The sequence below is a fragment of the Chanodichthys erythropterus genome, chromosome 2 (assembly GCF_024489055.1).
Source record: "Chanodichthys erythropterus isolate Z2021 chromosome 2, ASM2448905v1, whole genome shotgun sequence".
Lineage (NCBI taxonomy): Eukaryota > Metazoa > Chordata > Actinopteri > Cypriniformes > Xenocyprididae > Chanodichthys > Chanodichthys erythropterus.
Window position 1 is genome coordinate 38735085 of NC_090222.1, and position 17642 is coordinate 38752726.

At 36.6% G+C, this 17642-nt stretch overlaps 2 protein-coding genes across 3 annotated transcripts in view; one reads left to right on the forward strand and one right to left on the reverse strand.

The window, feature by feature from the left end:
- Positions 1-963: 963 nt before the first annotated feature.
- nr1d2a (nuclear receptor subfamily 1, group D, member 2a) lies at positions 964-10631 on the reverse strand. 2 transcript variants are annotated; one of them, XM_067411961.1, is made up of 8 exons: positions 10400-10631; positions 7592-7795; positions 7391-7479; positions 5585-5729; positions 4762-5327; positions 4433-4618; positions 4135-4345; positions 964-2182 (listed from the first exon to the last, which is right to left on the reverse strand). In XM_067411961.1, exons 1-8 carry the CDS (start codon positions 10416-10418, stop codon positions 1986-1988), a joined length of 1617 nt encoding a protein of 538 aa, XP_067268062.1. In that variant the 5' UTR covers positions 10419-10631; the 3' UTR covers positions 964-1985. The 2 variants fall into 2 exon arrangements, with proteins under 2 accessions (XP_067268062.1, XP_067268055.1); XM_067411954.1 differs by having other exon boundaries at positions 7592-7798; positions 10400-10629.
- A 5528-nt stretch (positions 10632-16159) lies between these two features.
- znf385d (zinc finger protein 385D) overlaps positions 16160-17642 on the forward strand; it is a 235096-nt gene continuing 233613 nt past the window's right edge. The window contains exon 1 of the mRNA XM_067412024.1: positions 16160-16785. The gene's annotated coding sequence lies outside the window, so the exon portion shown is untranslated. The remainder of the gene's footprint in view (positions 16786-17642) is intronic.

The following is a 17642-nucleotide window of genomic DNA, read 5'->3' on the forward strand; positions in this document are numbered from 1 at the left end:
GTGACCTCTTTTGATAGGGGAGAAGATAGAGTGAGCCAGTCAGCAGTAGGGTGCGTGTCCTCTTTTGATAGGGGAGGCGATAGAGTGAGCCAGTCAGCAGTAGGGTGCGTGTCCTCTTTTGATAGGGGAGGCGATAGAGTGAGCCAGTCAGCAGCAGGGGGCGTGACCTCTTTTGATAGGGGAGAAGATAGAGTGAGCCAGTCAGCAGTAGGGTGCGTGTCCTCTTTTGATAGGGGAGGCGATAGAGTGAGCCAGTCAGCAGTAGGGGGAGTGTCCTCTTTTGATAGGGGAGGCGATAGAGTGAGCCAGTCAGCAGTAGGGGGCGTGTCCTCTTTTGATAGGGGAGAAGATAGAGTGAGCCAGTCAGCAGTAGGGGGCGTGTCCTCTCATGATGGGGGAGAAGATAGAGTGAGCCAGTCAGCAGTAGGGGGCGTGTCCACTCATGATGGGGGAGGAGATAGAGTGAGCCAGTCAGCAGTAGGGGGTGTGACCACACATGATGGGGAGGAGACAGAATGATAGGGGAGGAGGGTGGAGTGAGCAAGAGAGAGATTTGAAGAAAGACTGTAGAAAGAGAGATGACTGAGAGACATTACAAAAGAGAAAAGCTTTAGGAAGGAATATCACTGGGTAAAAAAGGGTTTTCTAATATTAGAAAAGCTTTCCAACGCTGGAGAGACATTAGAGGGAAGGCCTGAAAATGGATGCTGAAATTGTGTTATTTCTGCTTCATACATGAATAACATTTTGCTGTTGCCACTCCTGCATTGCGTGTTTGTGCATTTTGGGGCGGAGCAATGAAGGGAGGGGGTGTATTTATTTGGGTTGATTTGAAATATCAACAGTGTTTCTCAATAAATTATTCTATTCAGTAAACAGCAGTACGTTCACAGCCCATCATGGCTTTTCAGCGTCCTCTAGTGGGTAGAGATATGAAGTGCAATAAAGAGGCATGACAACAAATGACAAGTAAATATTTATTGATTTACTTTATAATGATATATTTCAAATAGATATACACAACTATACATACTGCACTGTCGTTTATAAGGAAACAAAAAAAACATGGACACACCAGAGCTGAACAAGGGAGTTGTATGTCATTTCCTATTGGCTATAGGCTGATAAATGTCCATGTTGTCAAGCTGTTTCCATATGCATAGAGTAAACCGGGAGCAGTGCATCCCAAAATAACTGGGATTTTAACATGGTTTCCCTGCTCTGCAATTATCACCGGAGAAGAAAAACAAAAACATGTTCCCCATGTCCGTAGATGTGGCAAAGAGTGATAAGGCAATCTATACAAAGATCCATAAATAAACTCCATCTCTTTCACTTGTGCACGAAGCATACTTTTGTTCTCATCCACTATACATGTTTCCTGCTGCATAATGGAAGACTTATAACACCTCTCTGTACGTGGTCTATATAAAAACATAATTTAAAGAGACTCAGCTCATAAATCCTCTCCGTTATTATGGTGTCAGGGGAGCCGAAAGCACGCGCAACCCCATCTGTTCCTCGACACCTCGTGCAAAAACATTGCCCTGTTATACAGGTTAAAACGATGCCAACATGCTGCTAGCAACAGACATACATTCAGAAAAAAATGACATCTTATACAAACACACACAACACATAATCAATCTTTTAAAGAAGACATACTCTTATGGACAAGATACGACGTAAAGCTGCTCTTATACGAAAGCCATGCGTTAGCAGCTATTGCACATAATGAAAAGAAGATATGCTGCTGAGGAAGAGTCTAGTGTTTTACCAAAAAATGTGAAACGTAGACAACCTTTGCTTGTGCGTAATGAGCAAATCACAATGATATTTAATATAGCTTTAAAACCATCTTAAAAGTTTCAACTCAAAGCATCTTTATACACAAAACGAAGTAAAAAAGCCTGTTAAATACATTCAAGAGTAAGATTTACAACCCAGATTGGTCAGACAGAGAGTAAAGGGAAGCACGGTTGGCTTTAAGGTTGGATTTTGAAGGCTAGAAGCTCCTCGGAGTGCATGTTATTGAGCGAGCGCAGTTCAGGCAGCTTCAGAAGCAGCTTGGTGAAGACGGCGGCTTCGTTCGAGTGGTTCTTCATGATCAGGTTCCTCAAAGCTCTGATCAGCGCCTCCTGCAGGGCCTCCACGCCACTTACATTCTCGATGGCCGATCGGTCTGCAAAGACACGCAAAAACATGTTCATTATTTTTTTGTGCTTAAAAATAATTTATAAATAATAAATTAATGGCATAAATGGATTATTTATTTACATTTTTATTTTGTCTATAAACGTATATAAATATTTTATAAATAATAAATTAATAGCAAAAATGTTTTCTTTGTTTATATTAAATGTATATTTTATTTAGAAATGTATTTATAATTTTAAAAATTACAAATAATTATATTTATATTAAATTATAATTTTAATAATTTATAAATAAATTAATAGCATACGTGTAGATTTTGTGAATAAACGTGTTTATACATTTAAAAATAAATAATTTATGAATAATAAATAGCAAAAATTTATTCTTTGTTTATATTAAATGTATATTTTATTTAGAAATGTATTTATAATTTAAAAATTACAAATAATTATATTTATATTAAATTATAATTTTAATAATTTATAAATAAATTAATAGCATACATGTAGATTTTGTCAATAAACGTGTTTATACATTTAAAAATAAATAATTTATGAATAATAAATAGCAAAAATGTATTCTTTGTTTATATTAAATGTATATTTTATGTAGAAATGTATTAATGATTTAAAAATTACAAATAATTATATTTATATTAAATTATAATTTTAATAATTTATAAATAAATTAATAGCATAATTTTGTCAATAAATGTGTTTATACATTTAAAAATAAATAATTTATGAATAATAAATAGCAAAAATATATCCTTTGTTTATATTAAATGTGTATTTTATTTATAAATGTAATTATAATTTAAAAGTAATAATCTATGAATTAATTAATAGCATAAATGTATTATTTACTTATATTAAATATAGATTGTCTTTAAACATATTTATGCATTTTAAAATAAATGAATCAATTATGAATAAATAGCAAAAATGTATTCTTTGTTTATATTAAATGTATATTTTATTTAGAAATGTATTAATGATTTAAAAATTACAAATAATTATATTTATATTAAATTATAATTTTAATAATTTATAAATAAATTAATAGCATAAATGTAGATTTTGTCAATAAACGTGTTTATACATTTAAAAATAAATAATTTATGAATAATAAATAGCAAAAATATATCCTTCGTTTATATTAAATGTGTATTTTATTTATAAATGTAATTATAATTTAAAAATAAATAATCTATGATTTAATTAATAGCATAAATGTATTATTTACTTATATTAAATAGATTGTCTTTAAACATATTTATGCATTTTAAAATAAATGAATCAATTATGAATAATTAGAAAAAAAAATTCTTTGTTTATATTAAATGTATATTTTTGTCTATAAATTTACTTATAATTTAAAAAGTGACAATTTTTACATAATTATAAAATAAAATTGATATTAAATTTAGTAAAAAATTAATTTATATATATTTACATTTTAAAAAGTCAAGTCTAATGCATTTTTTTAAATTAGTTTTTATTTTTATATTTTGTTTAAGTTGTAGTAATTTATATTTTATTATGTGCTGTTTACATTCTTGATGGCCGGTCTGCAAAAGCATGCAAAAAAAATTAAATGTATATAAAATTATTTTATAAGAATTATTAAGATTGTTTTATAATTATTAAAAGCAAAATCAATCTGTATCAATAAATAGTTAAATATAATTACAACTAAACTATAATAATATAATATAATAGTGTTTTGTGCTGTGTTCACATTGATAGCTTTGCAACAAAAAAACAAATTGCAGCAGGAGAAATTGCCTATAAATTTATTTCTATTTTAAAAATAAATATATAATTTATAAATCATAAATTAAATAATTAAATAATAAATATTATTATTATTATTATATTAATCAAAAGAATGTATATAACAATTCAAATTAATTTAAGAATAATAATAATAATATTTAAAGAAAAATGCTCAGCTGGATGTTTGTGAATGCCGTACCTGCAGACACCAGCACCACGGCGGAGAAGAGGCTCATTTCTTCCTCGTTGAGCTGCAGGGCCATGAGCTTCTCGCTGAACTCGAACATGCAGTTGAGCAGCTCTCCGGCGCCCATGGAGCGCAACAGGTCCACGCTGTACTTCCTCCCGCTGAGGAATGTCACCGTCCGCTCGTTCACGTCGAACAAAGGCACGAAGCGCACCATCAGAACCTGAGCGGAGGGAAACGGAGGAGAACGTTAGGGGTCTGATGGACGGCTTCTGCGGTCCGAAATGCGTCGAGACTTGTGTTGCGTTACCTCGAAGGTTCCCGCCTTGAGAAGGTTAACCTGGTCGTGTTGGGAGAGGTCCTGGAAGCCAGGGATCCGCTTGGCAAATTCCACGACTTCTCGTACAGCAGGGATAAAACTCCTGGAGAACTCCTCCCAGATTTCATGACCGGGCTTGCAGGGGTCCACGAAGGGGGAAACACTCATGGGACATACCTGAGAGAAGATGAGATACACTTTCAGAATTTGTGGGTTAAGAAAATCTAGTTTTAATAGCTTTAGTTTTAGTTCACAATAACAACACTGATCCTAAGTTATTATTGCTAATATTGATGTATAAACAGCAGAAGGTCACTAACCAGATGTCCTCTGTTTCCTCCCGTCTGGAGTTTGTTCATGCCGTTCCTGTGGTAAGGCAAGTTTTCTGGCTGACGGGTGCACTGCTGAGTCACATGTTCCCTGTAAGGTCCTTGCAGGCCGCCCTCGCAGTCAGAGCGCCTCTGGTTGTCGTTCCAGCGGTTCCAGCATTCCCGCTGCGGCTCCTCGTCCTCCTTGCTGCTGCTGAGCGTTTCGGAGCTGGCCGGAGATACGGACGAGCCGTACGTGAACAGGTCCTGGTGGGGAACGCGTCCGTTGCTCGCCGCGTCTTCCTCTCCGCTGTCCGACGAACAGGACGACGCCGTGTCCATGGGAACGGCTGACTCCGAGTCTCGGGAGAGATCCGACGAGGACCGAGGCGAATCCGGCGGCGACGGAGAGGAGGAGCTGGAGTCGCTCTGGCTGGTCTCTATGGCGCACGGGACGGTCTGGGCGCCGTGAAGCACGTGCTGCAGCTGACTGTTGTTCATCATGTTATTCATGGCCGTCTGCATCTCCAAGAGCATCCGCTGCTTCTCCCGCTTGGGGATGCGTCCGAATCGCACAGCTGAAAGACAGAGTGTTTATTAAAGGGGGTCCTATTATGCTTTCTTGCAAGTGATTAGAGTGTAAAAACCTGTTCTAGTAGAACCAAAATAAAACAAAATCATCTCTTTAAGATTCAATGCATTTAGTTCTTCCACTAGTTTAAATGCTGAGCTACTTTTCTGCTTGAATAGTTTAAAAGTAGCTGTGCAAGTCCTAATGTCAACATCACAAAAGCTTGAGCTCATAAGAAAGAATACGAATACGCTCGTAACTCACCGTCTCGTGACATCCCGACAGATAAACACTTCTTGAAGCGGCACTGCTGGCAGCGGTTGCGGTTTATCCGCACAATAGTGCAGCTTTCTGTCTTCAGGCATTTCTTATACTGAATATTCTGCTGGATGCTTCTTCTGAAGAAGCCCTGTAAAAATAATCAGTTCAACTGAATTTTAGTCATTTTGTTATGTGCATTTTTATTAGTTTGTTTTTTTAAATAATGCTATTATAAATGTAGCTTTTTTATTTCAGTTTTTGTTTTAATTAATAGTTAATTTAGTACTTAGCTGCCAAGTCAACATTTGTCAGCTTTTTTTTTGTATCTAATATTTATATTTCATTTTAAGCTTTATTTCAATGAATTTTAATAGTTTTAGTTAACGTTAACCAGGGTTACTGCAATGGAAGCTTGAAAAAAAAAGGTAATTGGGACTTTTTTTTCTCACAATTGCGAGTTATAAAGTCAGAATCACGTGTTTTATATTTCGCAATTCTGAGTTTTTATGTCACATTTCTGACTTTATAGTATCTCACAATTCTGACTTTTTCCTCACAAATGTGATTATTTATCATGCAATTCTGACTTTTTTCTCAGAATTGCAAGATATAAGCTCACAAGTGCATCTTATGAAGTCAGAATTGTGTGATATAAAGTTGCAATTGTTATAATGTCCAATTTTGAGGAAAAAAAAAAAAAATTCTCAGAAATGTATATCTCAAAATTCTGACTTTTTAAGACGCAATTGCGACTTTATATCACGCAATTCTTATAATTTATATAACTAGCAGTTCTGACTTTATATCTCGCAATTCTGAGAGAAGTCAGAATTGCGTGATAAAAACTCGCAATTGCAAAAAAAGTCTGAATTGTGAGATAAAAAGTCGCAATTAGCTTTTTTATTTTTTATTTCATGGCGAAAACAAGCTTCCATATAGTTAAGTAAAACTAAAACCATAAAATATAAAATTTGGTACTTGAAATAAAAATAGCGTTAACAGAAATAAAATAAAATTGTCTATAAACATATTTATACATTTTAAAATAAATGAATAAATTATGAATAATAAATAGCAAAAATGTTTTCTTTGTTTATATTAAATGTATATTTTTGTCTATAAATTTATTTATAATTTAAAAATTAATAATTTTTATATGCAATAAAATAATTTATATTAAATTTATTAAAAATAATTTATATATCAACTTTTAAAAAAATATTAACTTTTTTTTATTTCAGCTAGTTGCCAATTCATGTAGTTTAACTTAATGTACTAAAATAAAAATAAAAAATAATAAAAAAAAAAGAACAGAAACTACTAAAAATGATAAAACTCAACAATATTACTAAACCTTTAAATTGAAAACAGAAAAAATATACTTCAGAAAAATACTATAAAATCATAATAGTGCCTAAATGACATTAAAATAAAACTGACAACATGTTTGGTGATATTACGAGTCTGTTCCAAATCCTAGTGAGCATCCTGAGCTACTCTCTACATAGTCAGCAACTTAAGATAAGCATTAAAAACATACTGCACCGACGCACAAATAAAGGGTTAAATGGTGCGTTTTGGGATTGCATTCTCTGCAAAGTAAATCAAGCTTGACTTGACTTGATTTGAAAGTATGCATGCAAATCAGCTCTAGGATTTGGCTGAAACGTTCTTCATTGTGGATCTGCTTTCACATAGTGAGCGTGCCAATGATGCCTTAAAATGCTGCCTCACCTGTACATGAGCGGATCACTAGGTTTTGGAACAGGCTCAAAGAGTTAGCTGATCCTGAGAGAAGCGTTTCCTTACCTTGCAGCCTTCACAGGCATGAACACCGTAGTGGAAGCCCGAGGCCACGTCTCCACACACTTTACACAGTAGCACCATTCCATTGAGCTCTGGAAAATATGCATGTAAATAAAATTAATTCAAAATAACAGTTGAATCCTGTGTAGAAGCTGACTCAGCACAACTTCTTGGCAGTCTTCTGCTGCGTATATCTCAACTCACTGGTGATGCTGCTCTTGGCAGCGAGGGTCTTGTCACGTGGGTGAAGGCGCTTCGACAGCAGTCCAGCGGCGGGCAGGTCTGTGATACGGCTCGGCTTAGTGGGCAGAGGTGGGGAGGATGATGGGGAGCGGCTGTTAGAGCTGTCACTCATGAATGACTCCGGGCTGGGGGCGGAGCTTGAGGAGCAGACGTAGGCTATCACGCCTCCTTGGAAATAAAAAGAGAGACATTTTTTAAAAATGCACACTCAAAAAAAAAACATTTACAAGAGTATAAGCAGTTATGCGAAGTACTAAACATGCACACATTGATATGCAAATATGCATTTCCTAGATTAAAGAGAAAAATTGGAAATTTTTATGGAATGTTGTTTCCCCCACTGAATAAAAAAGGTAAATTGCTACTTTTATCTCACAGTTCAGACTTTTTAACCTCAGAATTCTGTTTACATCTTGCAATTTTGACTTTATTTCTCAGAATTCTGAATTTAAATCTTGGAATTCTGACTTTATTTCTCGGAATTCTGAGTTTAAATCTAGGAATTCTGACTTTATTTCTCGGAATTCTGAATTTAAATCTTGGAATTCTGACTTTATTTCTCAGAATTCTGAGTTTACATCTTGGAATATTGACTTTATTTCTTAGAATTCTAAATTTACTTCTTGGAATTGTGACTATTTCTCAGAATTCTGAGTTTATTTCTCGGAATTCTGAGTTTACATCTTGGAATGCTGACTTTATCAGAATTCTGAGTTTAAATCTAGGAATTCTGACTTTATTTCTCGGAATTCTGAGTTTAAATCTAGGAATTCTGACTTTATTTCTCGGAATTCTGAATTTAAATCTTGGAATTCTGACTTTATTTCTCAGAATTCTGAGTTTACATCTTGGAATATTGACTTTATTTCTTAGAATTCTAAATTTACTTCTTGGAATTGTGACTATTTCTCAGAATTCTGAGTTTATTTCTCGGAATTCTGAGTTTACATCTTGGAATGCTGACTTTATCAGAATTCTGAGTTTAAATCTAGGAATTCTGACTTTATTTCTCGGAATTCTGAGTTTAAATCTAGGAATTCTGACATTATATCTCGGAATTCTGAGTTTACATCTTAAAATTCTGACTTTTTGTTTCTGCCACAATAATAATTAAAAAAAAGGTAATTACTTTTTATTGCGAGTTTATATCTCAGAATTCTGAGTTTACTGAGCTTTTATCTCTGAACAAAAAGTTTGAATCGTGATATAAAAAGCCAGTTACCTTTTTATTTTTTTTATTCTGTGGCGGAAATAAACTTCTTTCACTCACTGTATTGGATAACTGCATTATGTAAACTAACATCAATGGTATGAAGAAGACACAAAAATGCTTACATGACCTTTAATTGTTAACGCAATTCTAGAATTATTAATGCAGTCATGCAGTGCACATGTTGGATGAACTAACTTTTTTTTTGGACAGCTCATGATGACCCAGTTTTAAATGAATGAAACGGCATAGCATTGTTTAATTACACTATGAATGCGGTAATCATATTTAATAGTTAACTGTTCAGTCAGCACATGATGCATAAATGTATTTATGCTACACTAACCGGCTGTGGCTTCACAAACACAGTAAAATGTGCTTGAGGTTTTTAAACGGACAAGGGAGGTTACCTAAACAGCAATAACCCTTCGTTTCTCAGACCCACCCACACGTGGACCTCTCGTGTTTTGTACGGGAAGCATATCTAGGTCACTAGCTGTCTACTGCCTGCCTCACGTGGTACTGCAGAGAGTCTCACGTCAGGGCAGTGTGCTAAATTATGCAACCGCCTCGCCTCGACCAATCAGAGATTACGCATTGGGCACGTCACGACCAATCAGCCGCAGAGCCCTGTCTCCTCGTACACACATGCACATGGCTAGGCTACGAGAGCCATGTGAGCTCGAGCCTTCTAGTACTTGGAGTACTGTGTGCGCGTGACGTCACGGGCACTCCTAACCCACATACACTGTTTGACGTGCTCGCGCTGCAGCAGTGTAATGCAAGGGATGGAAAGCATGTCAAAGGTGCTTTAAATCACAAGATAGAGGAGAATAGAAGTGCACATCTACTTTGTGATATAGTAAAAGAAGCTTAAAGCTTCAATAATATGTCAAGATATTAAATAATTTTACGCATAAATCGGTAAAGTCATTGGCTTAAAGTCAACATGGCTTAAATGTACATTAAACAACAATAACTGTTATTAATTAATTTCTTCATCAAATTTCAATAGCAGTGGTCCAAATGACACCTACTATTATGCAAAAGACGACGAATAAAATTATTTTATTCAAATAAAATTATTAAAATAATTTTATGCATAAATCAGTAAAGTCATTCACAACATGGCTTAAATGTAGATTACACAACAGTAAATGCTATTAATTAATTTCTTAATCAAATATCAACAGCAATGGTCCAAATGTCCAAATTATGCAAAAGAAAATTTTGAATAAAATTATTTTAATTTTTTATAGGGACCTTTTTCTCTTCTCAAAACATTAAGAATATATATTTAAATGTCTAAAAATGACAATGCTTATTCTTTAATATTTGCTGTTTTTTTTATCACAGTGGAAATCCTGTATGTTATATATATATATATATATATATATATATATATATATATATATATATCTATATATATATATATATATAATCTGATCTGGTAAAAACATTGCAAAAATCTTTCCTTTCTTCAAATAACAAGAGTAATGTTCCTAACCATGCTAAATACGTAATATATACAATTATGAATTAAAAACATAACACCTTACCTTGCTTTGTTGATTGCATGTCTTCAGTCTTCAGACTCTTGATATGTGTAATTCAGTCTGTCAGTAGCCTAATAATTCCAGCTTGACCGCTTTCTGTGTAACTCGCAGTGTGTCGAGCAGATGAGATCCAGTGTTTGCTCAGATCCTTCAACGTTCATCTGAGGCTCTCGAGCTTCTCTCACAATGGAACGGAACTCCCAGGCTGCGCACGAGCGCTCAGAACTGAATGTTCTCTAGTTGGTGTTTCCGACAGTGGCTCCGCCCCTCGGTGCGCGAGCTCGACTCGCTTTAACCCAGTGACACACTTTCACCCGTCCAGAGGCGGAACCCGCGTGCACAAACCTACTGCCACAACAACGTGAGTCGCGATTCTGGGAACATGATGTTTTTCTGGAACACCGCCAGTCCCCATTTCAAAACAACATCAGGCACTAGTAGCTTTCATTCTTTTAAACCAGCTAGTAGGCTGAAAAGATTCATTTAAAGAGATAGTTCACCCAAAAAAGAAAATGCATCATCAAGTTGTTCCAAACAATTGGTTTCTTCTGCTGAACACAAAAGAAGATATTTTGAAGAATGTTTGTGTAGCACCATTAAAACATATTAATAAACACATTATTTAAAATATCTTCTTTTTTGTTCAGCAGAGCAAATAAATATACATGCTTGGAATAACTTGAGGATGAGTAAATGATGACAGAATTTTAATTTCATTTTCCCTTTAAGACTTAATGACCGATCCATGATCCAAATGTATTCCGTTACAGTTACAAATGAGTAATCCAAGTACCACAATATGAAAGTAATGTAATCAGATTACTTTTGGATTACTTCAAGGTCACATATATATATATATATATATATATATATATATATATATATATATATATATATATCTATATATGGTAACACTTTACTTGAAAGGATGTGCATAAGACTGACATGACACCTTCATTCGATCAATTATGTCATTTTTAATGCAAAGATGACATTGTTTGAGATGTCTTTGTTACGACAACTTGACATAAACCAATACATCATAACCTGTCATAAACATGACATAGCAGATTGATTATCAAACTTAAAAAAAACTACTTGGCATTATGGGTTAACATTACATTACATTACATTATTTTGGTAACACTTCAGTATAGGGAACACATATATAAACGATTAACTATGACTTTTCCCTCAATAAAATCTTAATTTACTGCTTATTATAGTTAATTGTTAATTGTTAGGTTTAGGTATTGGGTAGGATTAAGAATGTAGAATAAGGTCAGGCAGAATAAGGCATTAATATGTGCTTTATAAGTACTAATAAATAGCCAATATTTTAGCCATATGAATGTTAATAGTAATAAGCAACTAGTTAAAAGACCCTAAAATAAAGTGTTACCATTATTTTATAACAGTGTCATCTTCTTTACGAAATTTGAAATTGTCTATTATCTGACCTTATGTTGGAGGAAACTTTAAAAAAAAAAAGAAATGAAAAATAGTCATGACGCTGTTATAAAATTATTTGTCAGAGTATTGTCACTTAATGACATTTTAATGACAAGTTCAATTTGTACCACTGTACTTGAGCTCAAGATACATATTTATGACACTATTATAATGGCCTCATGAGAGCCAATGTCAAAACCAACCACATGACAGTTTAATGCAATGTTAACCCATACAAGCTAAATGATGTCAAGTTGTCATGACAAAGACACTGACAGATTATGATGTACTGGTTTATGTCAAGTTGTCATAACTATATATATATATATATATATATAACGAGGTTAGTAGATATGGGAAGAAGGAGGCGGGAACCGGCGAACATTCAACGTAACTTTAATTCAAAAATAAACAAACAACAAAACGAAAGTAATGCCGGCAGACCCTCGCGGACGTCTGCCGGCCACACAAACATAATAAAACATAAAATAAAATCCAGGCCTGGTCCTCTCTCGTCCTTCACTGATGTCGCTCCTCCTTTTATGCCTCCGGAGCTCCTCCGTGAGAGACTCGAGGCCGGCACGCCTCGCAGGTGACGCTCATTATCACTCGCGTCACCGGCCTCGCGCCGTTCCCTCACGGCTCTCGCCCGCCCTGCTCGTCACATACCCCCAACGCCCCTCGCAGGCCGGGGGGGTACCTCCGAGACTGCGCTTTACTCCCCCCCGGGGCCTGTCTCGGCGGCCGCAGCACCTGGGGGTAAGGACAGACGAGACGAAAGAAAGGAGACGGAAGCAAGGGGAGCGACAGGACGAGAGAGGGGAGAGAGGAAAAAGAAAGAAAAAAAAAAAAAAAAATGCTGGGTCCGGCTCCCAGACACACTGCCGCTCGGTCCTCAGCCTGCCAAGAGGCTCTTCTTCGCGGTGCCATGCGGTGGCACTGGACGCTCGGTGGACGGCCCGATCCTCGACCGCCTCCTGGCGGCCGGCGATGGCTCCTCCGACTGAGGGCAGCCGGCAGCGAGTCCCCCGTCCCCTGCTCCTCCCCTTCATGGCGGACGGCAGCAGGCTCCGGCCCACGGCAGACGGCGGCGACTCCTCCGCTCCCTCCAGGTCCAGGACGGCAGCCACCCCACCTCGTCCCAGGAGCACGGCATCCGGGTCTCCGTCCCACCTTTCACTATGCTCCAGCACCACCGCCTCGGGCAGCCTTTCGCGGTCTTCACTTCCGCGCTGCCCGAACTCCGCAGCACCGCGATCCCCCTCAGCAGCGAGGGCTCTCCGACAGCATGTCCCTCCTTCCTCCCGGGTTTCGGCACCAATGTAACGAGGTTAGTAGATATGGGAAGAAGGAGGCGGGAACCGGCGAACATTCAACGTAACTTTAATTCAAAAATAAACAAACAACAAAACGAAAGTAATGCCGGCAGACCCTCGCGGACGTCTGCCGGCCACACAAACATAATAAAACATAAAATAAAATCCAGGCCTGGTCCTTTCTCGTCCTTCACTGATGTCGCTCCTCCTTTTATGCCTCCGGAGCTCCTCCGTGAGAGACTCGAGGCCGGCACGCCTCGCAGGTGACGCTCATTATCACTCGCGTCACCGGCCTCGCGCCGTTCCCTCACGGCTCTCGCCCGCCCTGCTCGTCACAATATATATATATATATATATATATATATATATATATATATATATATATATATATATATATATATGTGTGTGTGTGTAAACGGCTATTCAGACATCTAGTGGCTACAGTATGGTATTACAGATTATTTTTCAGTCCTTTGATATAGAAAGTTTTCGTTGAGTTTGCACTGTACAACCATGTTGTTTGCATTTTCCACGAATTGAAAGAGTTTTTCCCTGTGGGAAGCATTGTTTCAACTAGCAGCAGTGAGATTGTAGACGGGTGTTATTTGTGCATGCACCAGCGGGTGGCTCACGTGAGTCATCACTAGCAACAGAACGAGGAAATACTGTATAATCAAGCAGCGCTTAATATGTGTTAGCATGGCAAAATAATGATTTATTTAGTTTTAAATTAAATGATTGTAATCCTGATAGTATCCCCCTTTTTTTCAAAATGTAACTGTAATCTGATTACTACGTTTTTTTGACGTAACTGTAACGAATTATGTATTCCGTTACTCCCCAACCCTGGTTACACATGCGTTGCATTTCTCGACTGTTATACGTTCACTTAAAGGGGCTATATGTAAGATTTTTACTTTAATAAAGCATAAAAATACCCCAATATGTTTGCAAATATTTAGGAAATGTGTTAAGTTCACCAACTTGTTTCTCAGAAAAAATAATGCTACAGCCAGATATTCTGCTTTGAAATGTGCGTTCCATGCCGAAACCATGTGCTGCAGTTTATCCAATAGTATTTCGACATCACAGGTTGCTAGTTGGTGGAAAACACAGCGTACTGTAGCCATGGAAACCAGCAAACAAACTGGGTCAGAGAATCGCAGATTCTACCCGACCTAAAAAGCCTTTGAATCCATCTAAACATCTCTATGAACAACTTCATATTAAAACAGATAAATCAACTCAGCAGCTTACAGTGTGGAAGTCTCCTCAGCTTTCATTGTCAATTGCGCTCCTTCTTGTTGCTGGCAACCCGCGTCTTTGAACAAGGGGGCGGGCCAAACAACATTTTGAATTTGGACTGCAGTACATATTTCGACCACTTGGTGTCATTCCTACATAGAGCCCCTTTAAAGGTAGATTTTCAAAAATGCTGTTAAACATTGTTGATGTTTGAAATCAACCCAAACAAACCCACCCCTCTCTTCATCGCTCCGCCTCCAAAACTCACTCTCCAATCCTATTCCTAACCACCCTGCTCCATGCCCGTCTCGAACTTCCAAACAGTGTTTTTGAAAATTGACTTACTCCACCTTTATGACATAACCAACTATGTTTGCTAGGATACTTACAAAAATTGGCATGCTGATGACTATTTTTGTGCGAATTTGTCCGTTCAAGAACAAGACTTGAAAGTCAAATCAGTATTTGCACAGTGTCGGAGATAAGCATGAGCGAACACAAAAATCTTCTCACAGCACGCGCGAGTTCTCTTTTCATGCTCTTGAATGTTTAAATTGGCATAGCTTAAATGAGTTTAGTTTAAATACAGATAGTTACGTGTGCTGCTCATTTCTCACTTGCCCTTGTGCAAAAATGTTCATACCGGTACATATTTGCGGCATATACGGCGATGCAGATATATCTGCGACAGGCTCATATCGGACAATAAACTCGGCAGACCGATAAATCAGTCTGGCTCCAAAATGAACTGTATTGCATTATCTAATCTGTCTGTCTGTTAAAGGGATAGTTCACCCAAAAATGAAAATTTGATGTTTATCTGCTTACCCCCAGTGCATCCAAGATGTAGGTGACTTTTTTTCTTCAGTCGAATACAAATTATGATTTTTAACTGCAACCGCTGCCGTCTGTCAGTCAAATAACTGCAGTAGATGGGAACTTCAACTATAACAGTAAATAAAACTTGCTTAGACAAAATGAAACCCTGCGGCTCGTGACGACACATTAATGTCCTAAGACACGAAACGATCGGTTTGTGTGAGAAACCGAACATTATTTATATAATTTTTACCTCTAATACAGACATCACTTCCGTTGTCAGAGCGCAATCAGACCTCACTAACAGGAAACTGAACGAAGTTGGACATAGTGGTGTATTAGAGGTAAAAAATGATATAAATACTGTTCGGTTTCTCACACAAACCAATCGTTTCATGTCTTAGGACATCAATGTGCCGTCACAAGTTTTTTCGACTCTTATTGTTCAAGTTCCCAATCACTGCTATTATTTGACTGACAGACGGCAGCGGTTGCAGTTAAAAATCATAATTTGCGTTCGACTGAAGAAAAAAAGTCATCTACATCTTGGATGCACTGGGGGTAAGCAGATAAACATCAAATTTTCATTTTTGGGTGAACTATCCCTTTAAGTCAACATGAAATTGACGATTCTTATTTTTATGGAGCATTGCAATCTCTTATAAATTATTTCTTCTTGCACATCATTATTATTATTTTTTTTTATTAACGTGCCTCATAATCTTTAATCCCTCTTGCAGTGACTTCTCTGATGACGAGGGAATTTTTCTGTTTTTAAAACAAAAAAAAAATTGATATTGATAATAATAAGAAAAGATCTTAGAATTCTTCTATCAAAACATTAAAAAAACCTTTATGTTTATATATTATATACTAAGCTCAACTATACTTTTTTCACTGCCAGGACAGCAAAACAATATGAGCCATATGCGACAGCATCATATATGGTTATGGTTGGTTATATGATTTATGATGGTTATGCAACAGTGGTCATAAATTTGATTGGTTATTTCCAAGACAATAACCTGATTTAACCTGTTGTCTGGTTTCACATAATGTACCGTACACCACAGCCTGAACATTTTTCTCCAGTCAGATCACTGATTCGAAGAACACTAGGACACGACGTCCTGTACTGCACAACCCCAGAGAGGAAGGTGTGGTTAAATGCACCAGAAGAACATCTATAAATAACCATTTGGTAAAGTAGGTCTATGGCATGTCGTTTCACCATAATCTATGAATTATTAACCAGCTCTTGATCTTTATCTCAGATAATTGACTGCATTAATCCACATATCTCAGGCAGCAGTGGACCCTTACAGAGGACGGTTTATAAATCTACACACTGGACAGAGATGTTTAAATATACTTCTCATTTTGATCCTTTTATTACAGTCTGTATTGAGTGGATGGACAGCAGCACCTCTGAATGGAGAGTCCATGTTATCTGGATGTCCCTATCAGATACTGATAAACAGACAGTCATGTACTGACACCTAGTGGACAGGCTAGATCTCTACAATTATCTGAACATGGTGAACAAATAGAAAGCAGGTGATTTGTTCTCTTAAGATGATGTTATCATGATTCTGGGTTGTTTGAATGGATCATCTGGTGTAAATGTGATGTCAGGGTGGGACCACAAATATTACTGCTCTGTTATTAGATCATATTAACCTTTAAAAAACAGGAAAAAACTAAGACCTTTGCACATACTGTATATATAGACACACACACATGCACATTTGAAGTGTAAGATATATATGTAAGCCTGAAATCTGTTCATCATATAAAGCGATTGAGTCTCTTCAAAAATTAAACCGCTCAGTTCATATGGATTAGTTTTACGATCTCTTTATGAACTTTTTGAAGCGTCAAAATGTCAGTTATGTGCTGTCTATTGATGGACAGAAATCAGATCAGATTTCATCAAAAATCTTCATTTGTGTAAGGAACATACTTTCAAATGCCAATGAAAAATGATCAGGAAGTATATGACTTATGTGGATTCCTCCTATATCAAACAACAGAAAATGTGTTGTTTCAGACACCTCTGCCACAGGAAAGACAGATGAGCTGTTTATAGAAGAGCACACAGCTTTTGCTGAAGTGGGAGTAGAACAGAAAAGACACAGACTCGTGTTTAAATTTGACAGCGGAGCTCAGAATAATACAGTAGCAGCAATAAATAGATGTGATGTTTACGGTCACCATCAGGGTATGAACTCAATGCACTGAAAGATGCAAATGCAAAATGCACAAAAAATATATATATTCTTCTATATTCTATATCCGACTTTTATCTTTTGGCCAGAAAACAGGTTCGATAACAGAAGTGATGTCTCGCGCTTTGCTTCAGTGAGTGCGTGAGATCGCTTCCGTCATCAGAATGCATTTTTTGACCTCACTAA

Bases quoted from the DNA above. Each gene is read 5' to 3' on its own strand.
- nr1d2a (XM_067411954.1), bottom strand. The intron at 5,328-5,584 runs GTGAGTTACGAG...TCTGTCTTTCAG, and splicing joins TGTCGGGATGTCACGAGACG to CTGTGCGATTCGGACGCATC. The intron at 4,619-4,761 runs GTTAGTGACCTT...ATCTTCTCTCAG, and splicing joins GAGGAAACAGAGGACATCTG to GTATGTCCCATGAGTGTTTC.